A 20,627-nucleotide genomic window follows, 5' to 3' on the forward strand; every position below is an offset into this window, starting at 1 on the left:
AGGGGCCTGGGGAGGCCAGGGGAACGGAGACGCGGAAGGCAGGTGTCCCTGTTCTCATCGCCTGCGCCAACGCCGGCATCGGTGGCTGTGCCCTTGGGGGACCTTCCCGGCTCTCAGAACCCAGCCTTTGTTGATGTCACACTCAAGAGTCCTTCCTGGCACGTTGGCAGATCCAGGTTTCACAAAGCCTGCTTCAGCGACCTCCTGATGTACACACTGCCTCTGCCTCTGCCTCTCAGATGAGATAGCTTATTAAAATAAATGTTCTATTAAAACACAGATGGCACGGGTGAGCCAGGCTCTAGCCCGGAGCTTCCCGTTCTCCTCGGGAAGCGGGAATTTCTGTTCTAATTAGCGAGGGCTGCAGCCAGACCTTTCAGCTTATCTGAAGCCTGGGAGGACAGACCCTTCCCCCCACTCTAGGCTCCACCATACTCCCAGCTCAGGCCTAGGATTCAAAAGAAGCCCAAGAGACCCACGCAGTTCCTTCTTTAAAAAATAATGAGAATATACCGCCCTGGCCTGTGTGGCTCAGTTGGCTGGAACGTCGTCCCATGCACCACAGGGTCACGGGTTCGCTTGCCAGTCTGGGCACATACCCAGGTTGCGGGTTGGGTCCCCAGTCGGGGTGCATAGGTGAGGCAACCAACTGATGTTTCTCACATAGATGTTTCTCTCTCTCTGTCTCTCTCTCCCTCTCCCTTCCTCTCTCTAAAATCAATGAAATAAATAAATACATTAAAACACAAATAAATACATCAGTAAGTAAATAAAGTGAGAATATGCTAAGATAACACAGTTCTTAATGTTTTGGAGCTTTTTTATACGCCTGGTATGCATTTCCAAATACACCTGAACTGCATGGCGGTCCACTTCACAGACAGTGAAAGTCAAGGGCAGAGAGGTCAACTGACTCAGCCAGCGTCCCCACGTAATTGGCAAGAGAGCAAAGGCAAACGATTGGGCATCAAGACAGACAAGAAGAGACAGATTTGGGTTTGAATCCCAGCTCCGCTGCAGAAGCTGGGTGACACTGCATCTGTCACCCTTTTGAACCTCGGCTTGCTCCTCTGGGAAAGATGAGGATGACGACAGCAAGCATCATGCAGAGAATGAAATGAGGTGAGTGCGGTCTGAGTGCCAGCCCAGCGCCACACAGGAGCGGAGCTCAGTACAAATTCCCATCCCTGCCCCCTCACTTGGGATTCCTGCGTTTTTGTATGGTAATACCCAGCCTCCCATCAATTCTGTTACTTTATTTGGGGGTAATTAGGAAGAGGGAGGGAGGGAGAACATCCAACAGCTAGTTAACTGTGGCCATTCTGCCGCCCAGATCCCACAGGACCCCCAGCCAGGCTGCCCAGACACTGTATTCCCAGGCACAGCGGACCTGCCCCAAACCAAGGAAGCCCAGAGGACATGCAGGGCTGGGACCTAACCTCCAGCCTCCCTGTTCAGTTACACCTAGAGCTCCCCAACCTGGACACTCCTGCTTCTCACACTGTAAGTCCCATCCCTCAGAAGGCGGGGCAGGTGATGCAGGCGTGGCCAGGTACGAATGCTAACGTGAGCAGGAGGGCACTAGCCCCTGCAGAAAGGCAAGCCCAGTCAACATTGCCAGAGCTTCTGATTTTTCAGGAAAAGACTGAAATACAGATTCATCGCGTGGAACCTTCCAATTTTAAAATATCAGTGTACAAGGGGGGAAAAGTGTGTGGTCTAACAAAGCCCCCGGAGAAAGGGCAGGGCTTAGTGTCTGTGCTGTCCCCTGCTGTTCCGCGGCGCCTAGGACAGGGTCTGGGGCAGAGTAGAGGCTCCACGAATCTGCAGGGGCCTATTCTGGCCTCCGCCTCAGATTGCAGACTCCCAGGGACTAGGGGTGCTGCTGTCCCCGCTAAGACAGGACAGCGTGGTATTGTAGCTCATAACAGTGAAAAATGGGGGAGGGGTTCTGCCTCCACCCTTAACGAGGCGTCTGTCCTGTAAACGAGGAGGCGAGAGTTGTGCCTTGGAGAATGGGGAGACCTGTTATGAGTTGTAAGCACTTAGGACAATCACAGCGCCCTTTTTCTGCCACTCACATTCAGTGTGATTCAGTGTGGTTGTAAAATTTTTTGCAATAAAGAAACACAAAAAAAGGAGGAGGAGGGGAAGGACAGGGGAGGGGGCGGCTCCAATCAAGAGGCCTGCTCCCTCCTGTCCTTGCAGAAGTGGACTGTGAGGCCCAGCTGGGTCAGCCCACCCCCAAAGGGCTCTGGGAAGGACTTGGCTGGAGTTCCAGCTTGCATGAAAACAGCGTGTTCATAACTGATAAGCTTAAAAGCAAGTGACAATTTTTCAACCCACCCTTGCTCCAAGGGCAGTGAATAAACACAGCATCAGCTCCGGGTTCCCACTGAGAGTGTCTGGAAGGACAGGGGAAGGTGAAACCAAGCTCACTCGTCCCTAGAAATCGGCATGCCAGAGAAGCCTTCAACTACTCTATCGAAAAGAGCTCCCGGGAAAGGAACCAAGATGGTGTTGTAGGTAAACGCCAGTACTCACTGTCTCCCACAGCCACATCAAAATTACAACTAAAATACAGAACCATCATTCAGAACCACCTGAAAGCTGGCTGAATGGAAGTCCTACAACTAGAGAAGAAGGAAGTACATTGAAACTGGTAGGAGAGGTGGAGGCACCGAACAAGCTGGTCTGACACCCAGGTGTGGCGGTATTTTTTATCAGAAGGGATATCTCCGCTGCAAACGCTCCCCCATGAGGAGCAAGGGGTCCCAGACCCACATCAGACCCCCAGCCCAGGGTTCCAGAGCTGGGAAGAGAGGTACCCATAACTTTGGGCTATGGCTGAGTGACAGAGAGGCTGCTGGAGACCCAGGCAGTTCTTCTTAAAGGGCCAGCACACAAGCTTACTTGGACTCACTCCCTCTGAGCTCCAATGCTGGGGCAGTGGTTTTGGGGGACCCAGGGATATACAGTGAGGAACTGGATTGTCTGGCATTGGAGTAGCTTTCTCCCAGACAGGGGTGCTCACAAGGGTCATTCCTATGCTGAGACCTCCCCCTTTGCAGAACTGACTGGCAGCCATATCTGAGTTTCCATCAGCATGGACCACACAGTTCACCCCAACATGGTGATTCTCTGAGACCCACCTCCCCATCCAATTTGCAGCCCCACCCAAGCTGTTTGCAGCTGCTTTTCCATATGAATAGCCTGTCCTGGCTCAGGCTTCAGACTTTCTTAAAATCTCTCAAACAAGCAGCATCTGGCATCAGCATGCCCCATACCTATCAATAAGAGGCCCAAGACCTGACACTAGCACCAGCTTGCCTTGCTTCACAGCTTCACCTCACCTGGGTACTTCCAAGCTCAACACAAGTAGCAGCCATCTGCAGATCATTCTGTAGCTCCTGCCAGGTGGCCATAGGCAGTGGCTGACTTTGCATCTTCAGGGAGGCCCCAGAGCCGGTGCACCCAGTGGACAGCTTCAGACGATACCAGATTACAACTCTACACATCCACAAAGCAACACACTCAAGGGACAGATTTAGTGAGCACCAAAGCCCCACTGAAGCAAGTCCTGCTCCATAGGGATGTCTCCTGCACAGCAGCTCTTCCACTGTAGTCGCTTCTGGTCCTCACAGCCAATTGGCCTGGAGTTCATTTCTCCCAGTGATGCTAACAGCAATTAAGGCTCAACTACAACAAGACTGTGCACACAGCCCACACAGGGGTGCACTACAAGGCCCATCTCAGGTGACTGGAGAGGCTGAGCCACTGGGCCCTACCGGACACCTACTACACAAAGCTACTCTACCAATTCCAGGAGACATAGCAGCTCTACCTAATACATAGAAACAAACACAGGGAAGCAGCCAAAATGTGGAGACAAAGAAACATGTCACAAATGAAAGAACAGAAGAAACCTCCAGAGAGAGAACTAGATGAAATGGAAGCAACCAAACTACTAGATACAGAATTCAAAACAATAGTTAGAAGGTTTCTCAAGGATATTAATGAGAACTTCAAGGGACTTAGTAAGACTTTCAAATATCTGAGTGAGAATTCCAAGAACCTTAGTGAGAACATCAAAAACATGAAAAAGGACCAGTCAGAAATTAAGCATACACTAACTGAAATAAAGAATAATTTACAGAGATTCAACAGTACAGTAGAGGATTCCAAGAATCAAATCAATGATTTGGAAGCAAAAAACACCCAATCAGAAGAGCAAAAAGAAAAAAGAATCCAAAAATATGAAGAGAGTGTAAGGAGCCTCTGGGACAACTTCAAGCCTATCAGCATTGGCATTATGGGAGTGCCAGAAGGAGAAGAGAGCAAGATAACGAAAGCCTATTTGAAGAAATAATGACAGGAAACTTCCCCTACCTGGTGAAAGAAATAGACTTAACAAGTCCAGGAAGTGCAAAGAGTCCCAAACATGAGGAACCCAAAGAAGCCCACACCAAGACACATCATAATTAAAATGCCAAGGGTTAAAGACAAAGAGGAAATCTTAAAAGCTGCAAGAAAAAAGCAGTTAGTTACCTACAAGGGAGCTCCCATACAACTGTCACCTGATTTCTCAACAGAAACTTTGCAGGCCAGAAGGGAGTGGTAAGAAATATTCAAGGTGATGAAAAGCAAGGACCTACAACCAAGATTACTCTACCCAGCAAAGCTATCATTTAGAATTGAAGGTCAGATAAAGAGCTTCACAGGCAAGAAAAAGCTAAAGGAGCCTTGACCAGTTTTGCTCAGTGGATAGAGCATCAGCCTGCAGACTGAAAGGTCCCCGGTTCGATTCCGGTCAAAGGCACATCCCCAGTGGGGGCTGTGCAGGAGGCAGCTAATCAATGTTTCTCTCTCATTGATGTTTCTGACTCTCTATCCCTCTCTCTTTCTCTCTGTAAAAAATCAATAAAATATATTTAACAAAAGAAAAAGCTAAAGGAGTTCATCACCACCAAACCGCATATTACATGAAATATGTTAAAGGGTATTCTTTAAGAAGAAGAAGAAGGAGAAGGAGGAGAAGGAGAAGGAGAAAGAGAAGGAGAAGGAGAAGGGGGAGGATCAAAAACATGAACAATAAAATGGCAATAAATACATATCTATCAACAATTGAATCTAAAAATCAAAATAAATGAACAAAATAAAGTGATGAATAAAATAGAATCAGAAGCATAGAAACATGGAACAGACTGACGAATTTCAGACAGAAGGGGGGAGGGGAGCTGGGAAGAGATTAATCAAAGATCTCAAATGTATATACTAGAGGCCCAGTGCACAAAATTCATGCACGGGTAGGGTCCCTAGGCCTGGCTGGCAATCAGGGCCTACCAGGTTCCCTGCCTCCAGGCCTCCCTGCCTCCTCCTTCCCTCAGCACCCTGCCACTGCCACCACTGGTCACTGGCCATGTTCTGTGCGAACCCCTGGTGGTCAGCGCACGTCACAGTGAGCAATCGAACTCCCAGTCTCCCGGTCGAACTCCCAAGGCGACAATTTGCGTATTATCCTTTTATTATATAGGATGCATTACCTATAGACAGAGTCAATCGGGTGGTGAAAGCCTGAGACGAGGCAGGAACCAGTGGAAGGGGATAATTGGGGGGTGGGGGCGAAGGAGAGGGAGACATCTATAATACTTTTAACAATAAAGATTTTTTTTAATATAGATTTTTTAAATGGAATGTGTTATAAGAATTGTCGCATAGGAGAAATGATAATAAAATGAAGTTCTTAAGAAAAAAATAATAAATCGGCATGGATTCTTTGACATCAACCTCTTCAAGGTTGAACTACTTCCCACTCAGAAATCCTACTCACGAAATCCCAGACATGCTCTTCCCTTTATCACAGTGTCAGGGCTGCCGGGTGACACCCAGATACAAGGTTTCGGACCTGACTCCACAGTGATTATACCCAGACTGTGGAGAGGCATGAGGGAGCCTGCCCGGGTGCCGGAAAGTTCTGTATCTTGATCTGGGTGGTGTCTGCGCAGGTGGGATACATATGGAGAAATTCACTGAGCTGTTCCCTTCACTGTGCACTTAACCATATGTAAGTTACACTTCAATACATTCATAAAAACAGGAGCACTTCTGTTTCAAGTATCAAGCACTCCTCAGAAGCCAGGCACTGCAACCAAATAACATAATAGTTAAGAAAATAACTTCTGGACCTCAACAGACCCGGTTAAAAATCCCTGCTCCTCCACCTCTGGTTCTGCCCCCAATCCACTCCTCGGCCTCTGAGGCTCTGTCTCTTGTCTAGAAAACAAAAATAACAACTGGTAGAATTAAGACACATATGCATGTAAGCCCTTCCTTTGCACAGGGCCTAGCACAGCGGTTCTCAACCTGTGGGTCGCGACCCCTTTGGTGGTGGAACGACCCTCTCACAGGGGTCGCCTAAGACCATCCTGCATATCAGATACTTAAATGACGATTCATAAAGTAGCAACATTACACTTATGAAGTAGCAACGAAAATAATTTTATGGTTGGGTCACAACATGAGGAACTGTATTTAAAGGGCCAGCAGGTTGAGAACCACTGGTGCAGATAGTAAGCCTCTACAGGTGTAGCTTGTTACAACCTTTCTTCAACAACCCCAGGACATTGGTGCTACAGGGTCCATTTTAACAGATGAGAAATGTGCTCCCTCCCTTCCCTAAACAGCAAGCATTTCCGCACCGTCTTCCCCATTTTTCCCAAATCCATGCACCGTGCCTACTACTTTTCTTAACACTTTTCTTTACACTGACTTGCAATTTGTATTTAAACACATTTATTTAAAATGTTATGTAACTGCCGTACATGGAAAACCAGTGCCACTTGCCAGAATTCGTTTTTTAAAATAGCTATTAAAATAAAAATCATCTATCCACCTGAAGTCATCTTGCTCACCTGGTGTACTTTATATGGATTTGGGAGGCAAGGAAACTCAGTTTTGGGGGGTAGGGGAGGATCATCTGCTTAAAATGACTGAGAAACTTCCGGAGCGCCTTCAGCAGCCCCGTGTGCACAGAAGTGATTTTCGTCCGTTTAACCGAGCAGGCCTGGCAAGCCCTCTATTTGGCAACATCCTGGTAACCAGCCATCTGTGCACCATGCTGGCTCCACGGAGAGAAAGCTGCATTTAGAAAAAATGTATATTCACTAAGGGTGACTGTTCACTAACTCACACACCCACTGGCCTCTCTTTGCCATGAGTGACAGGAATCTGCCTCTGCCTGTTTGACAGCAGCTCCAGGATCCGAGACCTAGGAACCCGGAGTCAGGTGCCCGGCCCCAGCTTCAGGATGGTCAGGACTGAGCCTGGAGCCTCACATCTACGGGTCCCCAAACCACACAGAGGCAGGGAAGGAGTTAGGGGAATAACATTGGAGCAACATGTGTGCAAGTGATCTGTTGCATTTTTCTGCAAAATCTCTTCCAGAAAGGAAGGCGAGGGAGAGGAAAACTTCTCCAATCTCAGACAAAGGGCACCGAGAAACCTGTGTCAGAGGACACTGCAGTATTAAGAGGGTTGCCTCGGGGTAAGGGGCAATGGGCACAATTCGCCTGGGGAGACAGTGAGTCTCCTGAGGACCCATTCATTCACTAAGCAGATCTTTACTGATCACCTCCTATTCTGGGCAATGGGAACCAAGAGGTGAAAAAGGTCAAGTCCCTGCTCTCAGAAAGCTCACATTCTGGGGGATGGAACAGTCAATAAATTGTTTATTATAAAAGCTAGGTAACGCCAGTTAAGGATAAGTGCCATGTTGGAAATAAATCAGGGTAAAGAACTAATGGCTGGAGTGAGCTGCTCAGATTGGATGGTCAAAGGAGTCCTTTTGTAACAAATGATGTTTGACTTGAAAGTCCAAGGATGAGGAAGAAATCAATTAAGTCACTGTAAATAGCATGTGCAAAGGGTCTCTGGGGCAGGAATGAGCCTGGCATGTTCCAGAAACAGAAAGAAGGCCTTAGCAGCTTCAGACGTAGAGTGATCACAGAGAGTGAGAGGGAAAGTGGTGGGAGGTGAGGTCAGAGAACCAGGCAGTAGGCGCAGGACCAGCTGCGGAGTCTGGCCTTCATGTAAGGTATAGTGGAAAGCCTATGGAGATCTTTTATGCAGGAGAGAGACTTGATCTTATTTGAATTTTTAAAACTCCACTCTGGCCACCATAAGGAGACTAGATAAGGGGGTCAAGAAGCAAGGACACCAAATAAGAGACAAAAATAGTGGCTCAAAAGGAATCAAATAAACTCTGTCCCTCAGCTCTGAGTCTCACTCCCCAGACTCTCAGTGAGGAAAGCTGGTTCAAGGGAGATGCTTGTTCTTTAAAGCAACGACAGCCAACCGGGTGGCATTCAAACATCAGACAAAAGAGGGCGAGTGACAGGCCCTTGCATTCAGGGCAGGACCCAGCCACCTCCGATGAAGACAACAGCAGCCATCTGTTCTGGGGCCGGGAGTGGATCAGCTCCCGCTCTGTGCCCCTTCCAGCCCGGGGACTCTGGGACCACAAGGCCAGGGCTGCTGGACAGCCGTCCGGCTCAGACCCCATGCCCAGCCAGCTCTCGGGCTGTCACTGGCTCTCCCACGGGAGAACGCAGCTATCCCCACTGGTACCAGCCTTCAAACCCTAAGGACAAACCAAGTGACAGCTGCCAACATGACAAAAACAGACAACTAGACAACCTCCAGCAGCACAGTCTTGCCGGAGGGCAAAACAAAACAAAACAAAAAGCAAATCTGATAAGAGCCTCTAAAACGAAATACCTATCACGGGTAGCATCAGGGACAGAAGAGTACCTTAAGTGATACCCGGAGACACCATCCACCAAATCCTGACTGTGGGAAACTCACTAAGACAAACAGTTCCGTTTCTTCAATAATTGTAAAGGGGGAAAGAGTTGAAAGAGAAAATTTCTAGATAAAGAGAAAAAGCACCAATCAAACTTTTATGGGACAAATGGGGAAAACTGAACACTGACTGAATATGATATTAAGAAATTAGTTTTCCCTTCCCTCCCCCACCCCACCCCAGCTATTTTTGTGCTTCTGTTTTCCCTTACCCCTCTGGATATTATTGGTGGTTTGTAGTTTGCATTCATCTCCAGGGATCTGTTGCTGGAATTTGTTGAGATTAGTGGCAGTTCCATTGGAGTTTGCTCCTCATACGGGGAGTCTCTTCCCCACTTCTACTTCATTCTCTTTTTTCGCTCTCTTTTTTCCCCCCTCTTTTTTCCCAATTCTATTTTTGCACTCCTTTTTTGTTTGTTTTTTTCTTATTTTTCTTTTCTGTTCTCTCTTTTATCTTCTTCTCTTCTTTCTCCCTTATCCCCTAATTCTCTTAATTCGGGTGGTCACCTTTATTTGGGGTTATTAATATTGTGAATATACTTGTGTTCAGTGCCTGGTACGTTGTGCCTTGCTCTGTTGTATTTTGTGCCTTTAAATCAACGCAGCAGATCCAAGCAACAGCAGCCCCCTGATCACCGCAGCCTCCTGATCACCACAGCCTCCTGATCACCACACCCTCTGTCTGTGGAACAGCAACTGTACGTGAAGCCTCCCCCCACCAGCCAGAAGAGCCAACACAGCTGTGAACAACACCCACCAGAGGAGCTGCTGCCAACTGGAAAGCAGCTGCTACCGCAACCATCTGAGCAGCAACCACAACCCAAGGAGCCCCTGCCACCCAGGGAGCAGCCACTGAACACCTCAACATCTACATATGTCAGCGAGATCAAACATGGGTAGGCAAAGAAACCCCCAAAGGAAAGAAAAGGAGGACTCGCCAGAAAAGCAGCTAAGTGAGACAGAGATATGCAACATGACGGAAAAAGAATTCAGAATAAGGTTCCTAGAGTACATGCACCACATGTTCAAGAAGCAAGAAGAAACAGATGAAAAACTCAACTACTTATGCAAGAAGCTAGAAGAAACAGATGAAAAAATCAACAACTTAAGTAAGTCCCAAGAAGAAATGAAGAGTGACATAGCTTCAATAAAAAACTCCATTGAAAGTATCAACAGTAGACTGGGAGAAGCGGAGGACCGAATTAGTGAATTAGAAGACAAGGAAGCAAAACACACTCAAACTGTACGGCAAATGGAGAAAAAAATTAAAAGACAGGAGGAGAGCCTAAGGGAGCTTTGGGACAACATGAAACGAAACAACATACGAATAATAGGGGTGCCAGAACAACAGAAAGATGAACATGGATTAGAAAACCTATTCGAAGAAATAATATCAGAAAACTTCCCTGAGGTGGGGAAGAAAAAAGTCACACAAGCCCAGAGAGTCCCAAACAAGGTGAACCCGAAAAGACCCACACCAAGACACATCATAATTACCATGGCAAATGTTCAGGATAAAGAGAGAATCTTACAGGCTGCAAGAGAGAGACGGAAAGTAACATACAAGGGATCTCCCATTAGATTATCAAATGATTTCTCAACAGAAACACATCAGGCCAGAAAAGAATGGACGGAAATCTACAAAGTGATGCAAAGCAAAGGACTGAATCCAAGAATACTCTATCCAGCAAGGCTATCATTCAAAATTGAAGGGGAAATAAGAAGCTTCACAGACAAAAAAGGGCTAAGGGAGTTTATCACCACCAAGCCAGCCATGCAAGAAATGCTAAAGGGACTGGTGTAAAAAGAAGAAATATCAAGCTCAGAAAGAAAACAGCCACACACACACACACAAAAAGAAATGGCTACAAACAAATACCTTTCAATAATAACTTTAAATGTAAATGGACTAAATGCTCCAACCAAAAGACATCGAGTGGCTGAATGGATAAAAAAACATGACCCATACATCTGCTGTCTACAAGAGACCCACCTCATTAGAAGGGACTCACACAGACTGAAAGTGAAGGGATGGAAAAATATCTTTCACGCAAATGGAAAGGAAAAGAAAGCTGGGGTAGCAATACTTATATCTGACAAAGTACATCTCAAAGTGAAGGCCATAACCAGAGATAAGGAAGGCCACTTCATAATACTAAAGGGATCAATACAACAAGAAGATATAACCCTGGTAAACATATATGCACCCAATGCAGGAGCACCCACATACATAAGAAAACTTCTGGAAGATATCAGGGGAGAGATCGACAACAATACAATCATAGTAGGGGACTTTAATACACCACTGACATCACTGGATAAATCCGCTAGACAAAAACTCAGCAAAGAAACAGCAATCCTAAATGACTCACTAGATCAGATGGACTTAATTGACATCTTCAGAACACTTCACCCCACAGCTGCGGAATATACATCCCTCTCAGGTGCTCATGGGACATATTCAAAAATAGACCACATATTGGGTCACAAGCAAAGTCTCCACAAATTCAAGAAGATTGAAATCATAAAAAGCTTCTTCACAGACCACGATGGCATAATGTTAGAAATAAACTACAATAAAAACAACCCAAAATACTCAAACACTTGGAAGCTGAATAGCATGTTATTAAATATTGATTGGGTTACCGATGACATCAAAGAAGAAATTAAAAACATCCTGGACACTAATGACAATGAAAACACAACAATCCAAAACCTCTGGGACACAATGAAAGCAGTCCTGAGAGGGAAGTTTATAGCTCTACAGGCCTATCTCAAAAAACAAGAAAAAATGGTAGTCAATCATCTAACTCTACAACTCAAAGAATTAGAAAGAGAGCAACAAGAAAACCCCAGAGTGAGCAGAAGGAAGGAGATAATAAAGATTAGAGCAGAAATCAATGAAATAGAGACCAAAAAAACAATACAGAAAATCAATGAAACCAAGAGCTGGTTCTTTGAAAGGATAAACAAGATTGACAAACCCCTAGCCAGGCTCACCAAGAAGCAAAGAGAGAGGTCCCAAATAAACCAAATCAGAAATGATAGAGGCGAAATAACAACAGACCCCACAGAAATACAAATGATTGTTAAACAATACTACGAGCAACTCTACTCCAACAAACTGGACAACCTGGAGGAAATGGACAAATTCCTAGAAAAATACAACATTCCAAAACTCAATCAGGAAGAATCTAAAAACCTCAATAGGCCAATAACTATGGAAGAAATTGAAGCAGTCATCAGAAAGCTTCCAGCAAACAAAAGCCCAGGGCCAGACGGCTTCACAGGGGAGTTCTACCAAACATTCAAGGAAGAACTAAAACCTACCCTCCTCAGACTACTACAAAAAATTCAAGAGGAAGGAACGCTTCCAAGCTCATTCTATGAAGCCAGCATCACCCTAATACCAAAACCAGGTAAAGACATCACAATGAGAGAGAATTACAGGCCAATATCCCTCATGAACATAGATGCCAAAATCCTCAACAAAATCTTAGCAAATCGGATCCAGCAGTACATCAGAAGGATCATACACCATGACCAAGTAGGATTCATCCCAGAGATGCAAGGATGGTACAACATCCGTAAATCAATAAATGTGATACATCACATAAACAAATTGAAAGAAAAAAACCACATGGTCATATCAATTGATGCAGAAAAAGCATTCGACAAAATCCAACACCCATTTTTGATAAAAACTCTCAGAAAGGTGGGAATAGAAGGATCATACCTCAACATAATAAAAGCCATATATGACAGGCCCACTGCCAACATCATACTCAATGGACAAAAACTAACACCATTTCCCCTAAGAACAGGAACAAGACAGGGATGCCCACTCTCACCACTCCTGTTCAACATAGTACTGGAAGTATTAGCCATTGCAATTAGGCAAGAAGAAGGAATAAAAGGCATCCAAATTGGAAAAGAGGAAGTAAAACTGTCCTTATTTGCAGATGACATGATATTATACATACAAAACCCTAGAGACTCCATCAAAAAGCTACTAGACTTAATACATGAATTTGGCAATGTAGCAGGATACAAAATTAACCCCAAGAAATCTGAGGCATTTCTATACACCAACAGTGAACTTTCAGAAAGGGAGATCAGAAAAACAATCCCATTTACCATCGCACCAAAAAAATTAAGATACCTAGGAATAAACTTAACTAAAGAGGTTAAAGACCTCTACTCAGAAAACTACAGGACGTTGAAAAAAGAGATAGAGGAAGACATAAACAGATGGAAGAACATACCATGTTCTTGGATTGGTAGAATCAACATCATTAAAATGTCCATACTACCCAAAGCAATCTATACATTCAACGCACTTCCCATTAAAATACCAATGGCCTTCTTCAAAGATCTAGAACGAACTCTCCAAAAATTCATCTGGAATAAAAAAAGACCCCGAATAGCTGCAACGATCCTGAGAAAGAACAAAGTAGGTGGGATCTCAATGCCAGATATCAAGCTGTATTACAAAGCCACTGTTCTCAAAACTGCCTGGTACTGGCACAAGAACAGACATATAGATCAGTGGAATAGAATAGAGAGTCCAGAAATTAGCCCGAACCAATATGCTCAATTAATTTTTGACAAAGGAGGCATGAACATACAATGGAGCCAAGATAGTCTCTTCAATAAATGGTGTTGGGAAAATTGGACAGACATATGCAAGAAAATGAAACTAGACCACCAACTTACACCATACACAAGAATAAACTCAAAATGGATAAAGGACTTAAATGTACGACAGGAAACCATAAAAATTCTAGAAGAATACAAAGGCAACAAAATCTCAGACATATGCCAAAACAATTTCTTCACTGATACAGCTCCTAGGGCAGTTGAAACTAAAGAGAAACTGAACAAATGGGACTACATCAAAATAAAAAGCTTCTGCACAGCAAAAGAAACCATCAACAAAACAACAAGAAAACCCACCTCGTGGGAAAACATATTTGCCAACGTCATATCGGATAAGGGCTTAATCTCCAAAATTTATAGGGAACTCATACAACTTAACAAAAAGAAGATAAACAATCCAATCAAAAAATGGGCAAAGGATCTAAATAGACACCTTTCAAAAGAGGACATTCAGAAAGCCAAGAGACATATGAAAACATGCTCAAAGTCACTAATCATCCGAGAGATGCAAATCAAAACAACAATGAGGTACCATCTCACACCTGTCAGAATGGCCATCATCAACAAATCAACAAACGACAAGTGCTGGAGAGGATGTGGAGAAAAAGGAACACTTGTGCACTGCTGGTGGGAATGCAGACTGGTGCAGCCACTATGGAAGGCAGTATGGAGGTTCCTCAAAAAATTGGAAATGGAACTCCCATTTGACCCTGTGATCCCACTACTAGGAATATATCCCAAGAAACCAGAAACACCTATCAGAAAGGATATATGCACCCAGATGTTCATAGCAGCACAATTCACCATAGCTAAGATCTGGAAACAGCCTAAGTGCCCATCAGTAGATGAATGGATTAGAAAACTGTGGTACATCTACACGATGGAATACTATGCTGCTGTTAAAAAGAAGGAACTCCTACCATTTGCAACATCATGGATGGAACTGGAGAGCATTATGCTAAGTGAAACAAGCCAGTCAATGAAGGAAAAATACCACATGATCTCACTCATTCATGGATAATAAAGACCATTACAAACTTTTGAACAATAATAGATACAGAGGCAGAGCTGCCTCAAACTGATTGTCAAACTGCAGTGGGAAGGCCAGAGAGAGTTGGGGGGCAGGAGGGAGGGGAGTAAGAGATCAACCGAAGGACTTGTATGCATGCATATAAGCATAACTAATGGACATAAGACACTGGGGGGTAAGGGAGGGTAGTGGTTTGTCAAGGGCGGGGGGGGGAAAAAGGATACTTATGTAATACCCTTTGTAATACTTTAAGAGGAAAAAAAAAAAAAAAAAAGAAAAAGTACTAATTTTATTTAAAATGTTCTATTATTTCATGTTAATGATTACTCATTTATTTCAGCCCTTTGTATTCAGCATGTCTCTATCGAAATAAACCTACGTTTCTATGAAAATTGAAAAAAAAAAAAAAAAAAAAAAAAAAAAAAAGAAATTAGTGTTAATTTCGGGTGTGTGATAATGGTAGCGTTATATTTTTAGAAGAATTATATTTGAGATGCATCCTGAAATATTTAGGAATGAAATGATATGTCTGGGATTTACTTCAAACTGGGTATTGTATTACACTACTCCCTCTCCTCTTATGCACAACTTGAAAATTTCTGCAATAAAAGTGAGGTGTGTTTTTAAATCTAGGAATGAGCTTTTTCTAATAACCTACCCAGGAATAGCCCACTAAACAGTCTACCCACAAGAGAGAAATCAGGTTCATCGGATTCACTGTTCTGCCCTCCAGAGCTTGCCATTTAGTGATTTGCTGGATGATCAGTGAATTCACATTTTCTTCCTCATCAACCCCTTGTTGGGAGCTATCCCAAAGTCACTACCTCCAGTAAGAACTGGAGTTCTTTTTCATTTATGCTAACTGAACTCTCTCCAGCCCATACCTGAGGCCACGCTGACTTTATGACCTTTCAGAACACACACATTTGGACTGTGTTCCTGCCTCAGTCCTTCCCGCCGCAAGTTTTGCCCCCCAGAGGGCACCCCTCGCCCCACCACCCACTCCTGTCATTTCTAAAGTGGTGCCCCGTCTGTAAGAAAACCACCCCTGAAAAGCAAAGCCTTTAAGGGTAGCTCTCTATTCCAGCAGCTCCCAAGGAAAGCTTCATTCAGGTGCCTCCTTAGGACCAGGCTCGAATCCCATCCTCTCTCAGACACACCTTTGCTTTTTCAGGATCCCAGGTGATGGCATCCCCAGGCGATGGGGTCCCAGGAAGCATCCACAGAAAGAAGCAGAACCTGCAGCTTGTCCCACAAGCCCTGTAGAGAGCTGTCATGTCGAGGCCCATGCATGCCGCACCCATTTCTCCAGGAGGCAAACCGAGCGCACACTGAGCTGGAACCTTGAGCACAGTTCTTGGGACCTACCAAGAGCGCCTGGGAGTGTCCTGGTTCTGGGCCCATGTGGGAGACCTGAGTCATTACCATCCTCCCTGGCACAGCTGCCTGCCCCGATATACAAGAGTTCTAGGTGGTCCAGGGAGGGCAGGAAGATGGCGAGGGCTGTGGGCCATCACTGCAAGTCACACAGACCATTTCATCCCTCATGGCCAACAGCCAGCAGTTTTATCTGCACACGCCTGTCAATTAGAGGTGCCAGGAAGATGGATGGATCAAGCCTTCTGGGAAGAATGAAGAAGGGGCCTTAGTCTGACCTGACCCTGCGAAGAGAGGCGGGGGGGGGGGGTGGGGGGGGGGGGGAGGAACTCAGCAAATTTCACATTTGGCACAGGGTTTGGGGAGTGTTTAAGATCAGCGGCAGCCTGCTCCAGGCTCCCCATGGCCGGTGCCCGCAGAAGAAGGGTCGATAGTGTGCACTGAACTGATTTCAGATGTTTAAAGAAAAAGAAACTCCAGATTACAGAAAGGGAGGCGAAGGCCATTTAACACCAACATGAAATCAATCACTCTCTCTCCTCGGGTAGGGTAAGTCCATGGCCAAACCTATCAGAATGCCAGGAGCAACAGCAGAATGGGCTGAAGGCAAGGGGCTGGGAGGGTCACCAATGTCTGCTGCATTGCAGGAAAGAGCACAGTACGTCCAGGAGGAAGGACGAGATGCCAGGAGCCTGGGGCATCCTCACTCAGACCAATACTTTCCCGTCCTCTGTCCACATCCTTCCCACCCAGATCCAGGCCTGCCTGGCAGCTTCCTGGACCCTGCCTGGCTGGTCTTGACTACTAGTGGGGCTGTCACCATCAGACATCTTACCTTGGTTTCTGGAGGCACAGGCCCGAGAGAGCAGCCCTGATGAACCCCTCCATCCTCGTGCAGTGCTTCCTACTTTTCAGGCTGCATCTTCCCCCCATTAAGAGCCTCGAAAGCCCTTTGTGTGGATGCAGAAACTGAGGCTCGGGAAGATTAAATCTATACTATCACATCACAGGACTAGCACTTCTAGCTCCCAGGGCAGGGACCACCCCGCCCCTCTCCCCAACCACACAGCCTGTACTCAGAGACAGGAACTGGTCCGAGGCATCTGCCTTCCTTCTCACTCCTCAACACAGGCCCGGGTTGACCCAGAACAGCCATCCCATATCCTCCTGACCTTAGAGGATTGGCTCGTTCCTCCCACCTCTGCAGATAAAAAGCTGAAGGGCAGCGAATGGAAAAGAATCAACGTCTAGAGAAGAATGGGGCCCGGACCTGGACTGGACTCCAGAGTCTCACTGGCAGCTTCTCTGCTGGACATGTGTGTCCTCAACATCAGTCACTCCCGGATCACCTGCAGGAGTCCTGCCATTTCCTATAGCATTTGCATGGCATTTCCATTCGAGAGGCTCATGCTTGTGACTTACACATTCCATTAGGGGGATGCTTCATATCACCACCACAAAGGGGCATAAGTAGGGGAGAAGCCTAAAAATAAATAGAGCAAAAACAGCTAAGTTTCTCCTCTCCTCTCCTCTCCTCTCCTTTTCTCTTCTCTTCTCTCTCTCTCTCTCTCTCTCTCTCTCTCATCAATAAAAATTTAAAAAAAAAAAACCCAGCCCAGGTTGTAGGTAGGCACTGTTCCCCCATGCAAAGGCCCTGAGCCAGAGCTCTGCTCTTTGTTATAAACAGGAGATTAGCGAGTGTTTAAAAAGTGTGAAAGCCAGCCCTGGCTGGTGTGGCTCAGTTGGTTGAACGTTGTCCCATGCACCAAGAGGTTGCCGATTCTGGGTCAGGGCATACGCTTGGGTTGTGGCTCAATCCCCAACAGGGGTTGTGCAGGAGGCAGCCTGTCAATGTTTCTCTCACTCATAGATGTTTCTCTCCCTCCCCCTCTCTCTAAAGTCAATAAAAACATATTTAAAAATAAAGAGTGTTAAAGCCACAATAGCACCAACCAGAAACTTTCCCCTTGAAGAAATCACAGGGATCTGTAGAGAGCTGAAAAGGGAAGAACTTTCTCACTAGGTGACTCAATGTCATTTCATGGTTAATCACCTGAAGTCATTTTACTGGAGATTCGTAGGAAACGTCGCATTAGACTACATTACAGGAGGGATGCGTTAAGGGAGGGAGAGGAGACCACAGGGACCACCCATGCCAGTTTCTCAAAGTACTCCAGTTCTTGCCTGCACATTCCCCGGGCACACACAGCTTTGGAGCCCCAGTCACCACCCAGGTGTCTCTGGTCTCCGGCTCCTCCATCCTTATCTTAACTCTTGTCTAATACAGAGCAAAGCACCGACCACTCCAAAACTCCCCTGGAAATTGGGGTCCAGCAGGGGCACCAGAGGTTACCCCAATTCCACACATCTCTGTGAACACTGGGCTCCCGCGACCCCCGGTTGCGGGGAAGCTTGGGGCTCCTGTACCCTAGCAGAGGAGAGAGGCTGTGCCAGCCTGTGTGGGCAGCTCCCTGGGGTCCCAGGAAGCTGCCCCCAGAAACTCCTTGGCCACCGGAAACCCCCACCTCGTCTCATAGGTGGTCCAGCTGTGACTCTGAAATAGCCCGGGAGAACCATTTTCAATACCCAGGAGCAAAAAATTAGGAGAGTAACCCCAAGAAAACTGAAGAGTTAAAGACAGAAAACCCCAAAGACAGAGAGGCCTGGGGGGGGGGGGGGGGGGGGGGACAAGAAGGGAGGGGTTGCAGCCACCTCCAAACTTGCTCCTTGCCTAACAGAACCATACTCAGAGCAAGCAGACCATGGCCTGCGGGCACCTCGCGGGCTCAGCCAAGTTGCAGAGAAGCAAATGGCATCCCCAGCGCCTAGAGCCACTCGGAGCCCCGGACTGTGTCGCCGGGTTGGATCAATGCTGCCGCGCTGCAGGCTTCGGCCAGGGGGCCCCCCCATCGGCAAATGCCGGGAGTGGGGGCTTGGGAGCCGGTGCCCGTCTGTTGGGGATGAAGCCCGAGGGGCCCTCCCAGCTACCCTGCCTGGGCTTTCCCATCACAGCCAGTGTCTGGGGCCACGCTCCGAACGCGCTTCCCCGACCGCGCTGGGGCAGAGGCATTCTCCAATCCAACTCGGAGCCAAACGCCCTTTTGGGAAAAGTCGGCCCCTACAGAAAACGGGATTTTAGCACCAGAGCGGAGGGAAGGAGGAGGCGGCGCGGCCCGGCTTTACCTTTTCTCTTTATTCTGTTTTCGGGATTTGTGCAGGAGTCCGATGAGCACCACGGCGGCGCGGATCCCCGCCTTCCGGCAATGCATCCTCCCCGCCGGCTGGGACATGGCGAGGCGGCCGCCGGTGCCCGGCCGCGCCCTCGCCCGCCCGCCGCGCGCCCCCGTCGGCCCGGCTCCGCGCGCTCCGCGCCGCCCGCCGCCGGCCCCCGGCCGCCCGCCTCGCATGGACCCCGCCCCGCCTAGGTGCGCCCCGGTGTCAGGTGACTGGGCGCTCACTTCCCGGCGACCTTCAGCGTCTCCTCGGGGCCCGCGGGGTAGCCGGCGCCCGCTCCCCCGGTGCGGGCATTTCCCAGGCTCGCTCCGGGCGCGGCCGGGACGGGCGGCTCTGGGGCTCCCGCTCAGATCCGCCGCCCGCGCCGGGACCCCGCCCTGACCCCGCCTCCCGTGCTCGGCCCGGGGCGCCCCGGCAGCGAGCGGATCCCGCGGCCCGGCCGCCGGCACCAGGAGGCTGTCCGCTCGAGCTCGGCGCTCTCGGGGTCTCGGCGCCCGCGTTCGCCCTCTACCCCGCGCCGGGCTGCCGCCCTCCTCTCGCCTCTCCCTCTCCGTCCCCACCTCTGCGCACCCCTTCCCCGCCCCCGCTGGCCGGGCCGGGCGCCCTCCCCAGGCTCGGGCGGCTGACGCCTTCCCAGCCCGGCCCGCCGGGATACTTCTCCGATGCTGTCACCGCCTTTACAAACAGGGAGAAAACACAGGCACCGGGAGGAAAGCGCGTCCTCCGTCCAAGCGAAACTACCTTCGCGCTCGGGCACCGCCGCAGCCGCCCTGCCCCAAGCCCGGGCGGCCGGGCGGTGAGAGGGGCGCCCGCCCTCCCTGGCCCGAGGCTCTCTGGCGTTTTGACTCAAGCGGAGGCTACCTCTCCCCTCTCCCCACGTCCGGGAAAGGACTGTGGGGTGGGGTGGGGTGGGTGGGGTGCGGTGGTTCACTCCAGCGTGGGCGCCTGAGTGGGCTGGGGTCAGTCCCCCGTTAACATTTATTTTCCCGGCCCTGGGAATTTGACACAACATAAGGTCAATGGTCAGTTTTCCCGAGGCTACACTTTGGCCACGCGTCCCAGGTTGCCAGGGAGACGCAGGGGTTGGGATGGGGTAGCGTCCCACCCTACCAGCATCCCTGGCGCTAGCGCTGACCGCCGGGCACACTCTGCTTCGGTTCTCCCCCTGCTCCTGCGCCACTTCCATTTGCTGCCCCGTCTCACCACCACCCCTACCATCACCCTGAGTGTATCTACTGGCTTTGCTTCTCCCTCCAGCCCCCTAGGAAAGACTACCCGGGAAAGGGCTGGAGGGAATTCAAACAAGACAATTAGTCCATCCTTGGAAACGGCTCTGGTGGGGCCAAGGAAGTCCCTGAGGCAATCTGCCTGGTTTTTTTAATGCAGTCTAGTGTTGAAGCAAGCACAGAAAATCCAGACAGGCACGAGGGCCTTGCTGTCTGTAGAGGTGACAGGAGCTACAGATAAA

At 48.1% G+C, this 20,627-nt stretch overlaps 1 protein-coding gene across 6 annotated transcripts in view; it reads right to left on the minus strand.

Moving 5' to 3' along the window:
* RAP1GAP2 (RAP1 GTPase activating protein 2) overlaps nucleotides 1-20,627 on the minus strand; it is a 197,691-nt gene that overhangs the window by 123,121 nt on the left and 53,943 nt on the right. For 3 of the 6 annotated variants that reach the window (XR_011468465.1, XM_070394804.1, XM_070394802.1), the window contains exon 1: nucleotides 19,109-19,235. The exons of 2 other annotated variants lie outside the window; for them this stretch is intronic. Coding sequence is in view for 2 of the 4 variants with exons in the window: in XM_070394804.1 (XP_070250905.1) it covers nucleotides 19,109-19,215 (107 nt within the window). In the remaining 2 variants the exon portion in view is untranslated. Of the gene's footprint in view, nucleotides 1-19,108; nucleotides 19,236-19,900; nucleotides 19,923-20,627 lie in introns of those variants that run through there. One more of the 6 variants, XM_070394808.1, reaches the window with a different exon arrangement.

The sequence above is a fragment of the Myotis yumanensis genome, unplaced genomic scaffold (genome assembly GCF_028538775.1).
Source record: "Myotis yumanensis isolate MYYU_CA2020_CCGP unplaced genomic scaffold, mMyoYum1.0.hap1 SCAF_16, whole genome shotgun sequence".
In the NCBI taxonomy this organism is placed as follows: Eukaryota; Metazoa; Chordata; class Mammalia; order Chiroptera; family Vespertilionidae; genus Myotis; species Myotis yumanensis.